General features: G+C 45.1%; 1 protein-coding gene across 2 annotated transcripts in view; it reads right to left on the bottom strand.

Moving 5' to 3' along the window:
- The window catches only part of Ppp4r3a (protein phosphatase 4 regulatory subunit 3A), a 56,668-nt gene extending 41,404 nt beyond the window's left edge, over positions 1 to 15,264 (bottom strand). Inside the window, exon 1 of one of the 2 annotated variants that reach the window (XM_042692477.1) lies at positions 14,248 to 15,264. In XM_042692477.1, coding sequence (XP_042548411.1) covers positions 14,248 to 14,389 — 142 coding nt within the window. In that variant the 5' untranslated portion in view covers positions 14,390 to 15,264. The remainder of the gene's footprint in view (positions 1 to 14,247) is intronic. The other variant, XM_042692478.1, reaches the window with a different exon arrangement.
- Positions 15,265 to 22,779: the final 7,515 nt, after the last annotated feature.

Below are 22,779 nucleotides of genomic sequence, written 5' to 3'. Positions count from 1 at the left end.
AAATAAAATAAAATAAAATTTAAAAAAAAAAAAAAAAGAAAAAAGCCGCAAGTGGCGCTGTGGCTCAAGTGGTAGAGCGCTAGCCTTGAGCTGAAGAGCTGAGGGACAGCGCCCAGGCCCAGAGTTCAGGCCCCACAACCGGACCCAAAAAAAAAAAAAAAAGTTAAGCAGAGTTGTCCAGCAATTCTACTCTTAGAAATATATACCCTAGAGCACTAAAAAAAATACCCACACAAAAATTCCATCTTATTCGCTTATGTTTATAGCAGGATTATTTTTTGGGGGGTCGGTCGTGGGACTTTAACTCTGGGCTTGGGCACCATCCCTGAGCTCTTCAGCTCAAGGCAAGCGCTCTACTGCTTGAGCCACAGGGTTTATTGGAGATAAGAGTCTCACGGAGTTTCTGCCTGGGCTGGCTTTGAACCAAGATCCTCAGATCTCAGCCTCCTGAGTAGCTAGGATTACAGGTGTGAGCCACTGGCCCCTGGCCATGAGACTCTTATCTCCAATAAACCACCAGAAAACTGGAAGTGGCGCTGTGGCTCAAGAGGTAGAGCGCTAGCCTTGAGCTGAAGAGCTGAGGGACAGCACTCAGGCCCAGAGTTCATGCCCCACAACTGACAAGACAAGAAAGAAAGAAAATAGGTTAGTGGTTGTTTAGGGACAGGCAAATAAAGATGAATGGATAGTGACTACTTGAGAGTATGATTTCTTTTAGAAAGAATAAAATGTTCTAAAACTAGGTTGTGCTGATGGCTTAAAATCTGTAGCTATAGTGTGCACTGGTGGCTCACGCCTATAGTCCTAGATACTCAGGAGACTGAGATATGAGAATCGCAGTTCAAAGCCAGCCCAGGCAGAATAATCCGTGAGACTCCTCTCCAATTAACCACCAGAAAACTGGAAGGGGCACTGTGGCTCAAGTGGCAAAGCGCTAGCCTTGAGCTGAAGAGCTGAGGGACAGTGCCCAGGTCCAGAGTTCAGGCCTCACGACCGGACCCAAAAAAAAAAAAAAAAGATACATAAATTACACTTAAGATCAAAAAGTGGCATAATGATTACTATTAGGAGATAGTGATGGGAATGAAAAATGAAGTATCTGCTATTTCAACTGCTGGCTATTTGGTAAAAATTTTGCACTTTTTAATGTACTCTCATTGTTTGGGGTGGTAATGTGGTTTGAACTCAAGAGGCTTGTGCTTGCTTGCTTATACACCCCAGACTTGTTTCTAGTTTAGTTACTTTTCAGATAAGGGCCAGCCTTGGACTACAATGCTTCTTGGGAGACAAGAGTAACTATAAAAGAGACAAGGTTAGCCACAAACAACAGAGGACCAGAGCGATCGCCTCAGCTAGCGCTGCTAAGAAACCTACACTCGGGAAAGGAAGAGAAAAGAAAGAAAGAAAAGAAAAGAAAAGAAAAGAAAGAAAGAAAGAAAAGAGAGAAAGAAAGAAAAGAGAAAGAGAAAGAAAGAGAGAGACGGAGGGAGGGAAAGGAAGGAAGGAAGGAAGAAAGAAAGAAAGAAAGAAAGAAAGAAAGAAAGAAAGAAAGAAAGAAAGAAAGAAAGAAAGAAAGAAAGAAAGAAAGAAAAGAGAGAAAGAAAGAAAGAGAGAAGAAAGAGAGAGACGGAGGGAGGGAAAGGAAGGAAGGAAGGAAGAAGAAGAAAGAAAGAAAGAAAGAAAGAAAGAAAGAAAGAAAGAAAGAAAGAAAGAAAGAAAGAAAGAAAGAAAGAAAGAAAGAAAGAAAGAAAGAAAGAAAGCTAGCTATACTCTGGCCTTACTGTGGCATATGTGGCCTCATGCTTCTGCTGAGGTTCAGTTACCACAGGTAGCCTCTCATTTTCTGCCCTGAGTTGCATGAATTGGGAGGCTGTGGTAAGAATGGGCACAGAATGGCATTGAGAGAATGTGTTCTTCTACTAGTAGTGTTATCTCTGTATGTAATTCACCTTGAATAGGAAAACATGCCAGACCACCACTACCCAGACCTTTGAGATGAGGACCAGATAACTAAGCAATGGTTAGCCAAGAGTTCATTGTAGGGCCAGCCAAGTAGCATATGTATAAAATCTTAAACATTTGGAAGGCTGAAGCAGAAGCAGGAGGATCACAGTTTGAGGCCTGCCTGGGCTATACAGTTAAGACCTCTGTCTCAAAGGAACAAAAAATCTGGGCTGGGAAGGTGGCTCAGTGGTAGAGTGCTTGCCTTGCATGCATGAAGCTCTGGGTTCGATTCCTCAGCACCACATAAGCAAAAAGAAAAAAAAAAAGCCAGAAGTGGCGCTGTGGCTCAAGTGGTAGAGCGCTAGCCTTGGGCTGAAGAGCTGAGGGACAGCGTCCAGGCCCAGAGTTCAGGCCCCACAACCAGACCCCCACCCCCAAAAAAAGAACAAAAAAATCTATTGTACAGGTGAAAATGTCAGAATCCACAAGACTATTAAAAAAAAAAAAAAATCCTACAAATATGCAAATGAATCTGGGTGCTGGTGGCTCATACCTGTAATCCTAACCACTCAAGAAGCTGAAATCTGAGGATTGTAGTTCAAAGCCAATGTGAATAGTAAAGCCCATAAGACACTTTTCAGTTAAACACCCCCCTCCTCCAAATACAAACTAGGAATAGGAAGTATGGCTCGAATAGTAGGGGGCCCAGGCCCTGAGTTCAAGCCCCAGTACCAACCAACCCTCCCCCCACCACACGCGCGCACACAAACAACAAATGATGAGTTCATGCCTCAGCACCAACCCCCACCCCCACAGCAAATGATAAGCTCATACCAAAAAAAAAAAAAAGGGAGGGGGGCTGGGAAGGTGGCTCAGTGGTAGAGCACTTGCCTTGCATGCCTGAGGCCCTGGGTTCGATTCCTCAGCACCACATAAGCAAAAAAGAAAAAAACCCAGAAGTGGCACTGTGACTCAAGTGGTAGAGCACTAGCCTTGAGCTAAAGAGCTGAGGGACAGCACCCAGGCCCAGAGTTCAGGCCCCCCACGACTGGACCCCCCCCCCAAAAAAACATGTAGATTTGCCTACAAAAAAATAAATAAATAAAGCTCGATGTGTCACAACATAATTGACAACTGTAAGACCACAGATCCATATTGAAATGCATTTTTACAACTGAAAGAAAAACAAAATTTAAGATCCTGTTCTTTCTGTACCTTCACAAAGGAGAATGACGGTTGGGAAGCTGGCTTAGTTGGTAGAATGCTTGCCTTGCATGCATGAGGCCCTGCGTTGGATTCCTCAGTACCACATAAGCTGAAGAAGTAGCACTATGGTTCAAGTGGTAGAGCGCTAGCCTTGAACTGAAGAGCTGAGGGACAGCGCCCAGGCCCAGTGTTCAAGCCCCAGAACCAAAATATTAAAAAAAAAAAAAACCACAAAAGAGAATAAGATTGTTAGGTTATACTACATCAAATGGCTTGCTTGTTGAGCAAGCTGCTGAATCCAATGTTTGTTCTTAAGGTAGTACCCTACCACCTGAGCCATAGTTCCACTTCTGCTTTTTGGGTAGAGGAGGTAAGTCTCATGGACTTTCCTGCCCAGGTTGGCTTTAAACTGTGATCCTCAGATGTCAGGCTCCTGAGTAACTAGGATTACAGACAGGAGCCTCTAGCCCCTAGAATGTTATTTATTGTTTTAGTAAAATATTAATCACCAGGAACTGGGAAGGTGGCTCAGTGGTAGAGCGCTTGCCTTGCATACATGAGGTCCTAGGTTCGATTCCTCAGCACCATATAAGCAGAAAAGGCTGGGAAGTGGTGTTGTGGCTCAAGTGGTAGAGCACTAGCCTTGAGCTGAAGAGCTGAGGGACAGTGCCTAGGCCCAGAGTTCAAGCTGCACGACCGACCAAAAAAAAAAAAAATTAATCACCAGAGGGAGCCAAGACTGCTAAGGATTCCTTAATGCTTTAAGCCAGTATTCTACTCTGTAGTCAACGTGGTCCCAACCTTACTATCTTCCTGTCTCAGCCGTTCCAAGTGTTGGGATCAGACATTTACCATCATGCTAGACTTACCAAAGATTCTATAAACAAGCATTCTTCCAGATGTCTTTCCCATGAACACAACTATGCAAGAACTCCCATCTGTTCACGTTGCTAAAGACTCTTATTTATAGTAAACTCTTGCTCCTGAAATTTCACTGTACATAACTCAAATATTTTCAAATATTTCAGATAAGAATAAATCAACTTGAAACTTTATCGTCACCTCTCTCAGTACACACATTATATACTATAAATGATAGGTTTTGAACACCGTTAAAAGTAAAAAGGTAATTCTCGACAGGTGTCGGTGGCGGGGGCTGGGAAGGTGGCTCAGTGGTCAAGCACTTGCCTTGCATGCTTGAGGCCCTGAGTTCAATTCCTCAGCATCCATAAGCAAAAAAAAACAAGCCAGAAGTGGTGCTGTGGCTCAAGTGGTAGAGCGCTAGCCTTGAGCTTAAGAGCTAAGGGGCAGCGCCCAGAGTCAGAGTTCAGGCCCACGACCGGACCCAAAATAAAAACCAAAGCAAAGCCAGACCGGGCAGGAAAGTCCCTGACACTTTTTTTTTTTGGGGGGGGGGGGGGAGGGGAACGCGCGCTGTGAGTTGTGGGACTTGAACTCTAGGCCTGGGCGCTATTCCTCAGCTCTTCACCTCAAGACAAGAGTCTCACGAACTTTCCTGTCCACTCTGGCCTTGAACCGCAATCCTCAGATCTCAGCCTTCCGAGTAGCTAGGATTACAGGCGCAAGCCACTAGTGCCGGCTCCATGGCACTCTTATCTCCAGTTAACCACCAGAAAACATGAAGTGGTGCTGTGGCTCACGCAGTAGTACGCTAGTCTTGAGCTGAAGAGCGCAGGGAAAGCACCCAAGCCCAGCATTCAAACCCATAACTGAACCCGCCCCCCCAAAAGTAATTCTCCACTTTACCGAAGTGATTCCATAAAGCTGTCATGCAATTCCTGATAAAGTCTTGTTATACCATAGCAAAGTTTGCTGAAGTTTAAAGTTTTGTAGGGCTGGGAATGTGGCTTAGTGGTAGAGGTTTGATTCCTCAGCACCACATAAACAAGTGGCTCTGTGGCTCAAGTGGGAGAGTGCTAGCAAAAGAAGCTCAGGGGCAGTGTTCAAGCCCAGGACTAGCAAAAATAAAAATAAAAAATACATTTTTTAAGAAGTTTTGTAAACAGGCACCAGGTGGCTCATGCCTGTTAATCCTAGCTACTGAGGAGGCTGAGACCTGAGGATTGTGGTTCAAAGCCAACCCAGGCAGGAAAGTCATGAGACTTTTAACTCCAATTAACCACCCAAAAGCCAGAAGTGAGGCTGTGGCTCAAATGGTAGTGGGCTAGCTATGAGCAAAAAAAAAAACAAAACAAAAACCTCAGACAGCTATGCCCAGGCTTTGAATTCAAGTTCTAAAACCGGCAGTTATGCGTGGGCACACACACACAACAGTAAAATGTATATGACTTTAAGTATTGCTAGATGTATTTTTGGGGAGAGTGGGGTGCCAGTCATGGGGCCTGGGCACTGTCCCTGAGCTTCTTTTGCTCAAGGATAGCACTACCACTTGAGCCACGTGCCACTTCCAACTTTTTCTGTGGTACTGAGAAATCAAACCCAGGAGTTCATGCATCTTAGGCAAGTACTCTACCACTGAGACAAATTCCCAACCCTGGTATTTTTGTATTTAGCTAAATTATGACGGTGTTACTACTATGTCCTGAAATTGTGTTAGGTTTGGTCTAGATAAAATCTGTTATTTACCCAAAGACTGGTATTTGGTATTTGAAAAAAAACAACAACAACTAACCGTTACCAAATGTCCTATACAAATATGAGAAATAAATATGAACTGAAAGAAGGCTGAAGAGGGTATAGTTCAGTGGTAGTGCTCTTGGCTAGCCTGTTCAAGGGCCTGACTTTGATCCCTAGCACCTCAGGGTAGAGACAGGTAGAGAGAAGAAACATTTCAAATATAGCACAATGGACTTGGGAATTATTAAACAAAAACAAAAAGGCAAAGACATAGTTATTGAGCTACTTTATGTTTTTAAATGTTTTAAATATTTTAAATACTTTTTATTTTAAATACTTTTTAAATATTTTTCAGTCCCTTTTGCATTTTTTCAAAACTTTTTCAGGGCTGGGAAGGTGGCTCAGTGGTAGAGCGCTTGCCTTGCATGCATGAGGCCCTGGGTTCGATTCCTCAGCACCACATAAGCAAAAAGAAAAAAGCCGGAAGTGGCGCTGTGGCTCAAGTGGTAGAGCGCTAGCCCTGAGCTGAAGAGCTGAGGGACAGCGCGCAGGCCCAGAGTTCAGGCCCCATGACTGGACCCAAAAAAAAAAAAAAAAAAAAAAAAACTTTTTCAGTATTATTACAGGGTCAAGAAAAGTAGGAAAGAGCTGGGTGACAGAGGCTCAAGCATAGTTCAAACACAGCCTAGGCAGGGAAGTCTGTGTATGAATCTCTTATCTCTAACCATCAAAAAGCAGGAAGTAGAGCTGTGGCTCAATTGGTAGAGTGCCAGCCTCGAGTGGGAAAAGCTCAGTGACAGTGCTCAGGCCCCATTACAAAAAATAAAAATAGAAAGGAAAATTACAAGTTCAAAGTTTGTGTCCTAGCACACTCATTGGTGGCTCAGGTCTCTATAATCCTGGTTATCTAGGAAGCTGAGATCAGATGTGGGCAGAAATATCTTTGAAACTCCATCTCAATGGAAGGAAGCTGGATGTTGTGGTGCACATTTGTCTTACCAGTAAACAATAGGAAGCACCTGGGTTGGGAATGTGGGTTAGTGGTAGAGTGCTTGCTTAGCATGCATGAAGCCCTGGGTTCGATTCCTCAGTACCACATAAACAGAAAAAGCAAAAAATGGTGCTGTGACTCAAGTGGTATAGCAGTAGCCTTGAGCAAAAGCAGCTCAGGGACAATGCCCAGACCTGAGTGCAAGCCCCAAGACTGGCAAAAAAAGGAAGAAAAAAGACAAAAAACAAAAGGAAGCACTTAACAGGCAGATCACATCATGCCCAGCAGTAAGACCCTATCTGAAAACTAATCAGCAGAAAAATGGAGCCGAAGACCATGATTCACCAGTAGCCATCAATTCAAACTCTAGTACTGCCAATAAATAAATACATAAACAAAAGAAAGTTTGAGGTAATGCCTCCCTAAGTCCTGGTATAAACAAGAACATACAGACTGGGAAGTAGCTTAGTGGTAGAGTGCTTGCCTAGCATGCCCCAGGTTTGATTCCTCATTACCACATAAACTGAAAAAGCCAGAAGTCCTGCTGTGGCTCAAGTGGTAGAGTCATAGCCTTGAGCAAACGAAGCTCAGGGACAGCACCCAGGCCCTGAGATCAAGCCCCAGGACTGGCCAAAAGAAAAATGGGGAGTCTGGTGTGGTGGCTCACGCCTGCAATCCTAGCTACTCAGGAGGCTGAGAACGGAGGATCACTGCTCAAAGCCAGTCCGGGCAGGAAACTCCGTGAGACTCTCTTATCTCCAATAAACCACTAGAAAACCGAAAGTGGTGCTGTGGCTCAAGCAGTAGAGCACTGGCCTTGAGCTGAAGAGTGCATGGACAGCGCCCAAACCCAGAGTTGAAGTCGTGGGACTGACCAAAACAAAAAAAAAGGGGGAGGTTAAATCAAAACAAGAACACACTAGGAGGGCTGGGAAGGTGGCTCAGTGGTAGAGCGCTTGCCTTGCATGCATGAGGCCCTGGGTTCAATTCCTTAGCACCACATAAGCAAAAAGAAAATAGCAGGAAGTGGCGCTGTGGCTCAAGTAGTAGAGCGCTAGCCTTAAGCTGAAGAGCTGAGGGACGGCGCTCAGGCCCAGAGTTAAGGCCCCCGACCGGAGGCCCCCCCCCCAAAAAAAAAGAACACACTAGGAAACTTCTGGTTTTGGCAACTTTCCCCTCTCTTGGTTATTGGGAGCTATCTTGAAACCTATTTCAGCACTATTAAGATACCACTTCCACTTCATAAAGTCTAGTTCTGGTTTCCAATACCATACCTCCAAGAAGAACAGGCAGAAACATGGGAGCCAGATTAAAGGGGAAAAAATGTTACTCAGGTTTTTTTGGGCTTTTGTTTGTCATGGGACTTGAACTCAGGGACTGAGCACTGTCCCTGAGCACTGATCCTTTTGCTCAAAGCTAGCTTTCTACCACTTGGAACCACAGCGCCACTTCCAGTTTTCTGGTGGTTAATTGGAGGTAAGAGTCTCTGGGAATTTTCTGCCAGGGCTGACTTCTGCGTAGCCAGGATTACAAGCATGAGCCACTGGCTCTGGCTGGTTACTCCTTTTCTTAGTCATCTATTATTAGTTCTTTGTGTACTGGTCCTGGGGCTTGAACTAAGCGCCTGAACTTTTGTGCTCAAGGCTAGTGCTGTAGCATTTGAGCCACACAACTCCACTTCTAGGTTTTTGGGGTAGTTAATTGAAGATAACAGTCTCAGAGACTTTCCTGCCTGTGTTGGCTTCAAACGGCCATCCTCAAATCTCAAGTCTCCTAGGTAGCTAGGATTACAAGCATGAACCACTGGCACATGGCTAGTTGTCTATTAGTTCTTATTGGACCAAGTTATAAATACTTTTCCAATCAAATGAGAAAGCTTGAGTTCAGTGTTAATATGTTAACATAATCCTTCCCAGCAAGTTTATTTGTATGGGTTGTTATAGCTACAGTAGCTGAAACAGTAACTCTAGCCTAGTAATGTATGGGTGTGGGTGGGGATACAGAGTTCAATTTTAGGTTAGAGGCATTGATCATGCTGACAGAGGAATATGATTCTTAAGGAGACTTTAGTAATATTGAAGAAGAGGTAGAAAAGGTTTGCAAAGAATACATGCTTCTGATAAATGTATATATACAAGGTAACTTAACAGTAACTGAAGCATACATTCCAAGACATCCCCCTCAACTCATTTGAAATCTATTCTTGCCAATGAAATAGACATTCTTATCTCAAAAGGGAATCTCACAAACTTTGATACCTCCCACATAATCTGGGGAGGAAATCTGACCAGAGACCACCAAATAAAGACAATTCCAGTAACAACATTAGAAAGGCAATATAGAGTTCCAACCAGCAACATTAGAAAGGCAATACAGAGTGTGAAAACAGTCAAGCTAAAAGTTGCACAGTAGTATATATAACTAAATTATTCATCGTGAAAGATCATTTCAGACCAATAATTCAACCATTCTCAGAAAAGGTAAATTGAAGAATATCCTGCTCTGACAGCAAACTCTTGTCAGAATCTATCCCCAAAAGTTTTGTTTTGTTTTTTTGCGGATCATGGGGCCTAAACTCTGGCCCTGGGAGCTGTTCCTCAGCTCTTCAACTCAAGGCTAGGGCTCTACCAATCGAGCCACAATGCCACTTTCAGCCTTTTCTGCTTATGTGGTGCTGAGGAATTGAACCCAGGGCCTTATGCATGCAAGGCAAGCACTCTACCACTGAGCCACCTTCCCAGCTCACCCAATAGTTTTGATAACAATGTTACTTACATATGTACTTCCTCAAAATAGTCCATTTATTCACTAAACTTTTAAACACAAACCTATTCTGGGAAGGTGGCTCAGTGGTAGGGTGCTTGCCTTGCATGCAGGAGGCCCTGGGTTCAATTCCTCAGCACCATATAAACAGAAAAAGCCAGAAGTGGGTGCTGTGGCTCGAGTGGTCGAGCACGAGCCTTAAGTTAAAAAGCTGAAGGACATCAACCCAGGCCCAGAGTTCAAGCATACATCTAAAAAAACACAAAACAAAACAACAACAACAACAAAAAAACATCATTAGAGCCCTGTGTGCTAGCTGAAGCCTGTAAACCTAACCTACTACACAGGAAGTGTAAATCAGGAATTGTGGTCTTAGGCAAGCCCAGGCAAAGAGATTCACAGCCAGGAGCTAGTGCCTCATTCCTTGGCTGAGATCTAAGGATCATGGTTCATAGCTAGCCCAGGAAGGACAAAGTCTATTGAGACTTACCTGCAATTATCCACCAAAAAGCCAGAAGTGGAGATGTGGCTCAAATGATGAGTGCTAGCTTTGAGCAAAAAATTGTTCAGGGCCAATTCAAGCCTAGAAAGTCACCAGACTTTCTTTCCATTTCTTTTTCTTTTTTTTTTTTTTTTTTTGGGGGGGGGGGGGGTGTCCAGTCGTGGGCCTGAACTCTGGGACTGGGCGCTGTCCCTCAGCTCTTCAGCTCAAGGCTAGCGCTCTACCACTTGAGCCACAGCGCTACTTCCAGCTTTTTTTCCCCTGCTTATGTGGTGCTGAGGAATCGAACCCAGGGCCTCATGCATGCAAGGCAAGCGCTCTACCACTGAGCCACCTTCCCAGCCCTTTCTTTCCATTTCAACCAATGCTGGGCAAGATGGTACAAAATTGTCATTCCAGCTATGGGGGAAAACAAGTAGGGCAGACAATTCCTCCTCCTCTTTTTTTGTACCAGTTCTGGCCCTCAAGCTCAGGGCCTAGAGCTTTCAAACTCTACCTTTTGAGCCACACCTCCAGTTCCACTTTCTTGTTACTTAGTTGGAGATAAGGGTCTGCTTCAAATCTGACCCCTCAGGATCTCAAGTACCTGGAGGTAGCTAGCTAACCGGTGTGAACCACCAGAGTTAAATTCATTTTTTTGTTTGTTTGGGAAGGAGCTTCATATGCAGCCCAGACTAACCTGAAACTCCTAATCACCCTGCCTTAGCTTCCCTAGGTCTGAGCTTACAATCACGTTCTACCAAGCGTGGTTCTAATTTTAAGTTTCTATTGAATAAATGAGTCACTTCATAGAAAAATCAGAACTACTTCCCATTTTGCTCATTATAACAGAAAACTCTCAACTATGATTGTAAAGGAGAATGGGGAAGCACAAAATAACTGTAACAAGCTAGCCGAGGGCATAATAACTCTCACATGTGGCATGGAGGTAAATTACAATTTTTTTTTTTTTGGTTAGTCGTGGGGCTTGAACCCTGGGCCTGGGAGCTGTTCCTGAGCTCTTCAGCTCAAGGCAAGCACTTGGGCCACAACGCCACTTCTGGTTTTCTGGTGGTTAAGTGGAGACAAAATCACAGACTTTCCTGCCAGGGCTAGCTTTGGACCGAGATCTTCAGATCTCAGCCTCCTGAGTAGCTAGGATTATAAGTATGAGCCACTTAGTAATTATTTTCATTTCCTTAGAAGCCTTGCAACCAAGAATAAAAAGCAGCAAATGCAAATAGAAAAATTAGGAGTTAACTGTTATTGACATTAGTTTCCATCCAAAGAGTAGATTTCTCAATTTCAGATTACCACACCTACACTTGTCATTTAAATCTGTTTTCCTATCTGTAAAGTATAGCAAAAATTATAGTATCTACATTGAAGAATGTTTTAAGAATTTTCTAAGTCAACACAACCATACATTGCTTAGTTACTGTCACAGTGGGCACTCAACAAATTCTATAATTCCTCTTAGTTAAAACATGATAGTCATTTAAAAACTTTATAGTTGGAGGCCGGGCGCCGGTGGCTCACACCTGTAATCCTAGCTACTCAGGAGGCTGAGATCTGAGGATCGCGGTTCAAAGCCAGCCCGGGCAGGAGAGACCGTGAGACTCCTATCTCCAATAAACCACCAGAAAACCGGAAGTGGTGCTGTAGCTCAAGTGGTAGAGCGCTCGCCTTGAGCTGAAGAGCAGAGGGACAGCGCCCAGGCCCAGAGTTCAAGCCCCACGACCAACAACAACAACAAAAAAAAACTTTATAGTTGGAAGTGGTGCTGTGGCTCGAGAGGTGGATCGTTCCCCTAGATCTGAAGAGGTAAGGGACAGAGCCCAGGCCCAGAGTTCAAGCCCCACAACTGACAAAATCAAAACAAAACACCTTTACAGTCATTAAACTAAAAATAACCTCACAAGTATCTTAGAATGTTTCTAAGTCCATTTTCCTTTCTTTTCTTTTTTTGAAACGAGGTCTCACTAATGATCTCAGATATGAAATTAAAATTCTCCTGCCCTACTCACTATAGTGATGAGATCACAGACACATGTCAATTACCTCTGGGATTAGTGTATTCTTTGGAATTAAATTTTCCTTACTATTTAAGTTTGCAAGGGCAGATGGGTAACTTTTTTTCAATTCCCTTTCCCTCTTAGATAAAAATAAAAGCCATTTTTGTTTTAGTCATTCAACCTGCTATATTGTAGAGTCTCAAATCCAAATGGAAGGGAGGTTAGATGATATTTTGTGTTATGAAATATAAAGGCTGGGAATGTAGCTCAGTAGTAGAGGGTTTGCTTAGCATGCATAAAGCCCTGGGTTCGATTCCCCAGTACCATATAAACAGAAAAAGCCAGAAGTGGTGCTGTGGCTCAAGTAGTAGAGTGCTAGCCTTGAGCTGAAGAGCTCAGGCACAGCACCCAGGCCCAGAGTTCAAGCCCCATGACCAACCAAAAGGAAAAAAAAAAAAAATATACACACACACACACACACACACACACACACATATGGAAAAAAACTACTAGGTTTTTATAATGTCATGTTAGGAGAGTATGATTCACTATTACACATAATGCTTAGGAAACATTTTTGTATTGCACCACATAAGCAAAAAAGAAAAAAGCCAGAAGTGGTGCTGTGGCTCAAGTGATAGAGCGCAGCCTTGAGCTGAAGAGCTGAGGGACAGCGCTCAGGCCCAGAGTTCAGGCCCCACAACCAGACCAAAAAAAAAAAAAGATGCTAACTGAGGGTGGAGGTTAAACTCAGTGGTAGAGCAGTTGCCTACACACACGTTAACTGAATCTGAAAGATCATACTTCCCAACTCACTACATAAAAAGTTTTCCAAGCATACAAACATGTTAAGGTAGATTATTCTGAGAGTCCTATACAAAAAGCACGCTGAAGTGACAGTCAACTTTTAACAAACCTGGCATTGAACTTTTTCTTTCTGTAGGACTGGAGTTTGAACCCAGAGCCTCATGTTTGGTACGCTGGTGTTCTATTGCTTGGGCCATACCCCAGCTCTCAACTTGTATTTTAACAGACAAATAACTCAGTCTTTGACTCTTCAAACAAAATAAATTTTCCTGGTTTTAAGGGTTTTTTGGTTATCTTTATGAAGATAAGCTATGGTCAATACAGGCCAAATTGCCATTTCACAACTGAAATCAAATTTGTGTTTCCAAAATCTTTAATTACGGAGAGAGAGTAATTTGAGTTCTGAGTATAGTCCAAAGAAGGAAATTCCTTAAGATAAATGTGATATTTCAGCAACAACTATCATAGCAAACTGACATCGCTACTGTCTATAAATTTTATACTGTCTATAAATTTACAGTAGGCAAATGTATAGACTAATGTAACGAAGAGTGGTGAGAGAGAACTTTTTACATTCAGAAGAAACTAGGAAATACAGACATTCCTTTTATTAGAAAAAATTCATACTAAGTTACCGAAAAAAGAGGCAGTAAGTCTTTGAAAGTGTTATTTTCATACAAATTGGTCTTTGGACCTCGAAGGCTGTTACTAGGGCAGACCCAATTGAAAAGATTCAAGTTATGTGCCATCTTCTCCCCACCTGTTAACAGAATCCAATTATCACCATATACTTAAACAATCAAAAAGCTCGCAATAAAATGATTCCAAACGTGAAAGATGTTTACACAGTGAAACGTCCCACAAAATCTTCCATCCCTAGGAAAAGACCAACCAATGGTGGATGAAAACAAGTCTATCCAAGCAAGGCAACGCAACATTTGCTCTGCCTGAATATAGAGCTGCGAGATCTACGAGCTACAGTAGTCAACCCGCCACCGAACCAGGAAGAAGGATCCTAACGTGCTAAAAGCAAAGAACAGTCAAATCCTCTCAAAGACTGCAATAGAAAAGAACTTTCTTAGATCCAGTCAAAGTTTTACGTTTGCTTTCCAGTTTTACAGATGGGCGCACGGAGGGAGATCCGTGCCTTCTCTCAAGGTCACTGGTGCAAAAGCCCAACAGTCTTGGGGCTCCCGATCTCAGGTCCCCAACTTTTCCACTCCACCCCCACCCCGCGCGCACCCCTAGGCAGCAGGGCGCAACCGTGCTGGACTCCATTCGAACCCTAAAAGCCATCAAACTCTAGGAGAAAGATGACCGAGAAAGGCTCTGTGCCCCGCACAACTCTCGCAGGCCCGGGGTGCCCCCGCCCCAGGAGCCAGGGAGCTGGCCAGGCACGGGTGGAGGGGAAAAGGGGTCCCACCGCGACTCGCCGTACTCACCGTCGCTCTCGGCCCTGACGAGCAGGGACATGCCCTTCAGTCGCTCCACGTAGCCGGAGGACACATGTCCGGTGCCCCGGTCATCCCACTGCCGGTCCTCGTTCAGCGTGTAGACCTTTACCCGCCGCCGGGTGTCGGTCATCGTGTCGCCCGGAAGCCGGGACGGGAGCCCCGCCGGAGTCGCCCAGGAACCCGGTCCAGGAGAGGCAGGCGCCCGCGAGCGGAGGACTCCGGGTCCTCACTGCCGCCGCAGGTGGTCGCGGGGCCGCGCCGCCCCGCGCATGGCCCGCCCCGGGGCCCGAGGTCTGGGGCCGCCGCCTTCGCTCGCCTCCCGCTCGCCGGCGCTATTGTCCGGGCCCGGCGAGCGCGGCCGCCCGGCAGCCCCGATGCAGACGCGCGGCGCCGCGCAGCTCCCGCTCCGCGCGCTGGGAACCCGGGGCTCCGCTCACTGCTCAGCTCCCGCCGCCGCTACCATCTCGGCCCAGCCGCTTCCCGCGCCGCCGCCGCCTCCTCAGGCCGCCGCCGCCATGTTTTCCTTCCTTGTACCTGGCCCTGCGGCCGCGGCCGGTGGCTCGGCTCCGCTCTGCCGGCCTCAAGTGTCCGAATCTGACGGGCGTCTGCTCCTGCTGCAGCTGCTACCGCTGCCCGGGAGACCCTGGACGCCCCCCAGCCACCCGCGCGGCCCCGGCTACGGCGAGTCGCCTTCCCTCCGCAGCCACCACCGCCTCTTCCGTCTTCCTCACCGAGCCAGAGCGGCCGCCATCTTGGCTCGCCCCTCAAAGGCGGCGCGCGGGGCCACCCAGGCAGCGGCTGCAGGGGCGGCTCGGCGGCCCCACCATTTAAAGAGACAGGAGCGAGACCGTGAGCTCCCCGGCGGCGGCAGCCTGGGACGGGGGCGGGAGGCGGGCGCGGAGCTGCCGCGGTGGCGGGAGCGCCGGGAGCGGAGGAGGTGGGACGCTCGGTCGCGCCGGTGACGGCCCGGGACTCTCGCGCTTCCCCGCACGCGTCGTCGTGCGAGCGCCGTGGCGTGTGCGTCGGTCGCGCTCTGTGTTCGTCATCAGTCCCGCGGCCGGTTCGGAAGGGGCGTGCAGTGCGCCTGCGGCCTCCTCCCGGCGGGACTCCGCCTCTGCCGGGGGCTTGGTCCGGGGCTTCGGCCCTTCTCTTGGGGTCTACTCCAGTCACCGCGCCGGGGAAGGGCCCGGGGCGAGGGGGGCGGCGGGGGGGGGGGGGGCTGCCCGGACCTTCGGACGCTAGGAGAGTCTCCTTTGAGAGGAAATGGAAGCACTTCCGGGAATGGCCTCCAGTTTGGGTAGAGGTCGGTCCGCGCGCCCTGGGGCACGCACCGGCCTGCCGAGCCCGGGAACTCGGGACGGAGACTTGGCGGTTTTTCTGGGCCTAGGATTGAGTTCCCCAGGTGACAATTCTAAAGCCATTTGAAAATGAAGCTGCTGTCTGTCCCAGTGCCTCTGTCACCAGAACTTGAGGAGCTTGCAAAGATAAGTGCAGTACTGGGTTGTGAGGATGAGGAATTGTCACCTCTTCTGTGCACGCGCGAAAGGGTCCACTCTTCCCAGAGGAATATCATTCTCATGCAAATAACATTCTCAGTGGGAGGATGTGGGAGCTTTTGCCTTTTGACCTGTAATCTAGGTCCTACCCACTAGAATTTATTCTCTCCTCTCCCCCGCCCCCCCCCCCCCCCCCCCCCCCCAGTCCTGGGGCTTGAACTCAGGGGTGGGCACTGTCCCTGAGCTGCTTTTGCTTAAGGCTAATACTCTACCACTTGACGTACAGCACTACTTCCTGTTTTCTCTCTTTATGTGATACTGAGGAACCTAGGGCTTCCTGCATGCTAAGCAAGCTAAAAATGCTAGCACTAAGCCACCTTCCCAGCCCCACTAGAAATTTTAACATGAGCTACATATATAATTTAAAAGTACAGATACAGTGATGAGATTTATTTCAGTAATTTTATGCCATTATCTTCCAAATTATTAGAACAGTTGAAATGAGACATAGTACATTCTTTTTTTCACACTGTCTTTATAATGTGATTGATACACCTTTTAGAACCTTCCTACGAAGGTTTTACCAGAAATACCTAGCCAGTATTTAGATTTCTTCAAGTTTACGGTTGAGAAAGTAGACACAAGCTAAATGTGATGGCACATATCTGTAATCTCAGCATTCACAAGGCTGACAGAGGGTACCTTGAGTTCCAGGCCATCCTGGGCTACCTAGTGATATCCTGTCTCTAAATAAAGTTGGTCCACATGAAGTAGGTTATGACCTTAAGCCTAAAAGTATCGCCATTTGGTCCCACAAAGGAAAAAGGCCCCTATCCCACAGCTGTGGTTTGCTTAGCAGTTCTGTGAAAAACTGCAAGTTGCTTGTTTAGTGGGTTCTGCTAAAAACTCCAAAAATGTTCCATCTCAGCTTGCGGGGAGTAAGTCTAAATTTACTAATAATGCTTCCTTTTGCTTCTGTATATGCTTAGCAAAACAAAAATAACCTATATTTGTTTGTCAAAAGGGATGTGGGTTTTTTTTTTCCTTTAAAAGACTAAGCTGTCTCCCTGCTGCATGATTTGGGGAGCATATACCCCCATGCAGTCACCAGCCTTTGCAAAAAAGACTCCTATAGGGCTGGGAATGTAGCTTAGTAGTAGAGTGCTTGTCTAACATGCTTGAAGCCCTGGGTTTGATTCCTTAGTGCCAAATAAATAAAAAAGGCCAGAAGTGACTCTTCGGCTCAAAGGTTGGTGCTAGCTTTAAGCAAAAGTAGCAGAGACAGTGCCCAGGCCCTGAATTCAAGCACCAGGATTGGCAAAATTAAAAAAAAAAAAGACAATTGGCTTGGTGTCCTTTATTTTCTTATTGATTGGGTTACAACATACATACTCAAGTTACTCCTCTTGATCAGTTTAAATTTTTCATTAGGATTAAAATTTATTTGTGGGCTGGGAAGGTAGCTCAGTGGTAGAGTGCTTGCCTCGCATGCATGAAGCCCTGGGTTCAATTTCTCAGTACCACATAAGCAGAAAAAGCCGGAAGTGGTGCTGTTGCTCAATTGGTAGAGCACTAGCCTTGAGCTGAATAGCTGAGTGACAGTGCCCAGGCCCAGAGTTCAGGCCCCATGACCAAAAAAAATATATATATATATATTCTTTTTAACTTTAGTGTGTTGTCTGTAATCCTAGCTATGCAGGAGGCTGAGATCTGAGGATTACAGTTCAAAGCCAGTCCATGCAGGAAAGTCATGAGTTCTTACCTCCAGTTGTCCACCAAAAAACTGTAAGTGAAGCTATGGCTCAAGTGGTAGAGTGCCAGTCTTGAGTAAAAAAGCTTAGGGTTCCAGAAGTTAGGTCCTTCCTTTCCTATAGATTTAGAGACAAATATTTACAAAGACCTGTTGGGGACTCATTAGTTGCAAATACATACACACACACACATTTTAGTTGGTGATAGACCTTTAACTCAGAGCCTGGGCACTATCCCTGAGCTCTTTTGCTCAAGGCTAGAGCTCTACTACTTTAAGCTACAGTGCCACTTCTCATGTTTGAGTGGTTAATTGGAGATAAGAATCTCACGGGGACTTTTCTGCTCAGGCTGGCTTCGAACTGTAATCCTCAGATCTCAATCTCCTCAGCTAGAACTACAGGTGTGTCACTGGCTAGTGACAGATTTTTTTTTAAGTTTGTTTTTTTTTTCTGAAAAGTAAAATGCAATTATTTTAACTATCTGGATAAGGGAGTACAGGAAAGCCGGGCGCCGGTGGCTCACACCTATAATCCTAGCTACTCAGGAGGCTGAGATCTGAGGATCACTGTTCAAAGCCAGCCTAGGCAGGAAACTCTGTGAGATTTATCTCCAATAAAAACCAGTAGAAAACTGGTGCTGTTGCTCAAGTGGTAGAGCACAGGGATAGTGCCCAGGCACAGAGTTTAAGACCCACAAATGACAACAATAACAAAAATGGAGTCACTGGTTCTAAAGTTCTGTGTCATCAAGTGGAAAGTAAAGAAAATTAAATCTTTTTTCCAAGAGGAAAAATAGCTACCAGCCATATATTGCACTCAGGATAGTTTAAGTCAACATGCTAATTGTCATTACCTTAGGGGTTTTTTGTTTTGGTTTGTTTTCTTTTTTTGTCGGTCGTGGGACCTGAACTCAGGGCCTGGGTACTGGGTACTCAAGGCTAGCACTTCCAGCTTTTTCTGCTTATGTGGTGCTGAGGAATCGAACTCAGGGTCTTGTGCATGCAAGACAAGCACTCTACCACTGAGCCACCTACCCAGCTTACCTTAGGTTTTAATTCTACACAAAAGACTAAGAGTTGGAGGCATGGCTGATTTGGTAGTGTGATAGAGATTGAGGAAAAGCATCAAGTACTGAGTTGAAGTTCCAGTCTCAGATCAAACCATAAAAACAAAAATAAAGCCGGGCGCCGGTGGCTCACGCCTGTAATCCTAGCTACTCAAGAGGCTGAGATCTGAGGATCACAGTTCAGAGCCAGCCTGGGCAGGAAAGTCCATGACACTCATCTCCAATAAGCCACCAGAAAACCAGAAGTGATGCTATAGCTTAAGCTGAAGAGCTGAGGGACAGCACCCAAGCCCAGCGTTCAAGCCCCAAACTGATAAAAGCAAAAACAAAAACTGACCTAAAGTGTCTGACATAATGTAATCTGGTTATTTTTCCTGCTCATTTTTACTCCCTCCCCCTTCCTTTCCTTTTTTTTTTTTGGTCAGTCATGGGGCTTGAACTCTGGGCTTGGGCGCTGCCCTTTCGCTCTTCAGCTCAAGGCGAGTGCGCTACCACTTGAGCAACAGCACCACTTCCGGTTTTTTAGTAGTTTATTGGAGATAAAATTCTCACGGACTTTCCCGAGCGGGCTGGCTCTGATCCGAGATCCTCAGATCTCAGCCTCCTGAGTAGCTAGGACGACAGGCGTGAGCCACCAGCGCCCGGCCCTTCCTTTCCTTATATGAAAAGGAAGGTTGAAATAACCAGTCTGCTTTTTGGTTTTTTATTTCTTCCCCCTTTAGCACTTCTTTGTAAAACCAACCTCCCTGCATGACTTATTGGAGCATTTATTCTGTTTTTTGAAATTAAATGTTGTTTGATTCTAGTGTAGAAAATAATTAAGATGTTACATTGTTGACAGTATAAATCGTCACACATTTGTTACAGCTTTTCTCCTGTTCCTTTGTCTGTTGTCAGCCTCTTTCAGCTGACTCAATTGACAAACCTTCAGAAGGAAAGTTGGAACTTTGCTACAAGAACATGGAAGTAATTTTGTCTACTTCTTATGCAATAGACTTTACATGGTATTTACATTTTTTTGTTTTGTGTTTTTTTGGTAATCACTTTTTTGATCTCCAAACAATAGTTTCTCAAAAATCATACTTAAAGTTAATTAACCAAAAGGGATTGTTTATGAAATGGAAAAGGCTAAAATTATGTGAAAATACTGAAGATTAGACACATTGACTCTGTGTGTGTGTGTGTGTGTGTGCGCGTGCGTGTTTGCTGGGGCTTGTGTTTAAGACTTGGCACTCTTGCTTATCTTTTTTGCTCAAGACTGGTGCTTTACCACCTGAGCCACACCTCTATTTCTGGCATTCTTGCTGATTAAAAAAAAAAAATGAGTCTCATGGAATTTCTGTCTTGGCTGGTTTTGAATTACAATGCTCAGATCTCAGCTTCTTGAGTAGGATACAGGTATGAGTCACTGATGTCATGCTTCAATGAATTTTTTACACATAATCTGTAAAAACAATGATATTGATCAAGGTTGTACCAGAAAAATAACCAGCGAGGCACAGGTTCCTCCCCACACAGATCTCCAGGAATTTGTGTCCATGACAGTGAAGTGTGATTACACAATAAACCTGGCCAGAGAGGCTCAGGTTAGCAGCACCTGCCAACAATTACTGGGCAGGAGCTGACACGGCAGTCCACAGACCACTACTTTTTTCTTCCTTGAACTGATTGGATGAGACCCACTTAGACCATTAAGGATAAATTCCTTTCTTCAGGTCTACTGATTGTTGATCTACAAATAGCCCCACAATGATACCTACATCAGTGTTTAATTGACTAACTAGATACTACAGCCTAGTCAAATTGATACCAGAATAACATCACAATAGTAAATAAATTATTTTAAATTATTCTCAATCATAGGGCCTGCAAGAATGGTGATTCTGCCATCCTGGGAACAGGAGACTCACACCTGCAATCCTAGCTACTCAGGAGGCTGAGATCTGAAGATGTTCAAAGCCAGCCTGAGCAGGAAAAGTCCCTGAGACTTATCTCCAATAAATACTCAGGAAAAAAAAAATGAAATGGGGGGCTGGGAAGGTGGCTCAGTGGTAGAGCGCTTGCCTTGCAATGCATGAGGCCCTGGGTTCGATTCCTCAGCACCACATAAGCAAAAAGAAAAAAGCCGGAAGTGGTGCTGTGGCTCAAGTGGTAGAGTGCTAGCCTTGAGCTGAAGAGCTGAGGGACAGCGCCCAGGCCCAGAATTCAGGCCCCACAACCGGACCCAAAAAAAAAAAAAAAAATGAAATGGTCTTGTGGCTGAAGTGGTAGAGCTAGCCTTAAGCAAACGAAGCTCAGGGACAGTGCCTAGGCCCTGAGTTCAAACCCCAGGATCAGGGAGAGGGGAGGAGAAAAATTCCTAATGTAATTTAATAAAAGGGAGGAGGGCAAATCACTAAAGATTGAGACACACTGTTATAGCAGTTGAGTATGAATGTTGAATTGTGAGTTTAGCCCCTACCTTTTAGTATGTGTGTGACATTTGCAAGTTTCTTTACCTTTTAGTGCCTTAGTTTCTCATCTGTGAAATAAACTTGTCAGAGCCATTAGGACTGAAGTACTGACTTCTCCTGTGCTCTGAATATAAGACTACTCAACCTGTACTCATTTTAATATACTTCACAGTAAAATGGTTTCTGTTTATCCCGCTTATATTGTTATCTCTTTGGGCACACACATAAATGACTGTTTCTAAGGCTATGCCTTATACCGAATCACAAGTCATACACCAATGGACACAGAAGTTGTGATAGTGAAGATTGGAGGGGTCAGAGAAGAGTTGTAGACGAGGCCGCATTTAGTTTAACTTGGAGGTCTGATGTTGAGAATTTGGGGAGGGGAAAGCAGAACACTGCGGCAGCTGGAGCAAGAGAAAACAACAAGTTGCTGAGAACACACATGGAAATTCAGAAAATGATAGCAATGAGCATGACACATCTAGACCAGTGGAATGGAATAAAGAGCCACAGGCACAATCCTAATAAATCCAAAGACCATTCAGTGGAAGAAACGATAGTCCTTTCAACAAATGGTGCTGGGAAAGCTGAATCTCTACAGACAAAATATAATGAAATTTGTTAACCAGGAAGCTGAGGTCTGTCTAGGCAACTTACAAAACCCTATCTCAAAATTAAAGATAAGGTAGGGGTGCTGGGGATGTTGCTTAGGGGTGTGGCACACTTATGTAGCAGGCTGGATTTGAACTGCAATCCTCAAATCGGAGCTTCCTGAGTAGCTAGGATTACAGGCATGAGCAACCAGCTTGTATTATTCAGTTTAAAAATGGGCAAAGAACTTGAATAAATGTCTCTTCAAAGTTAGACAAATGAGCCGGGCGCTGGTGGCTCACGCCTGTAATCCTAGCTACTCAGGAGGCTGAGATCTGAGGATCGCGGTTCAAAGCCAGCCCGGGCAGGAGAGACCGTGAGACTCCTATCTCCAATAAACCACCAGAAAACCGGAAGTGGTGCTGTAGCTCAAGTGGTAGAGTACTCACTTTGAGCTGAAGAGCTGAGGGACAGCGCCCAGGCCCAGAGTTCAAGCCCCACGACCCACAAAAAAAAAAGTTAGACAAATGATCAATAATGACATGAAAAGATAATAAACTTCACAGTCTTTAGGAAAGTGCCAATTACAGTGAGCTGTCACTATTAGCAGGGCTGTTATCAACAACCCAGAAAGTCACAAGTGTTTGCTAGGATCTGGAAAAACTGAACCCCTGCATTGAGGAAACCATGATTACAGCCATGGTTACAGAATGGCAGTTCTCCACAAAACAATCCCTAGAAACATAACCCAGCAATTCTACTGAATAGAATTGAAACCAAGGACCCAAACAGATGGAAGCAACCCTCATATCCATAGTAATATTATTCACAATAGCCAGAAGGTAAAAGCAACCCAAATGTCTAGGGACAGATGAGTGGATAAAGAAAATGTGTGATGGGAAAATTAGTAACAACTATGATGGGTATGTTCATGTGTTTCACTATTGTAACCATTTTATTGTCTCTTATTTATTGTATCTTATTGTATCTTATCACACTGTATACATTAATTGTACAAAATAAGATTTAATTTTTGTTTTTTGGTTGGTTGCAGGGCTTGAACTCTGGGCTTGGGCACTGCCCCTCAGCTCTTCAGCTCAAGGCAAACACTCTGTCACTTGCACCACAGTGCCACTTCCAGTTTTCTAGTGGCTTATTGG

Source organism: Dipodomys spectabilis, unplaced genomic scaffold (assembly GCF_019054845.1).
Source record: "Dipodomys spectabilis isolate Male_0828 unplaced genomic scaffold, ASM1905484v1 ptg000157l, whole genome shotgun sequence".
NCBI lineage: Eukaryota > Metazoa > Chordata > Mammalia > Rodentia > Heteromyidae > Dipodomys > Dipodomys spectabilis.
The sequence above is the reverse complement of the archived record's forward strand: the minus strand, read 5'-3'. Positions and strand labels throughout refer to the sequence as shown.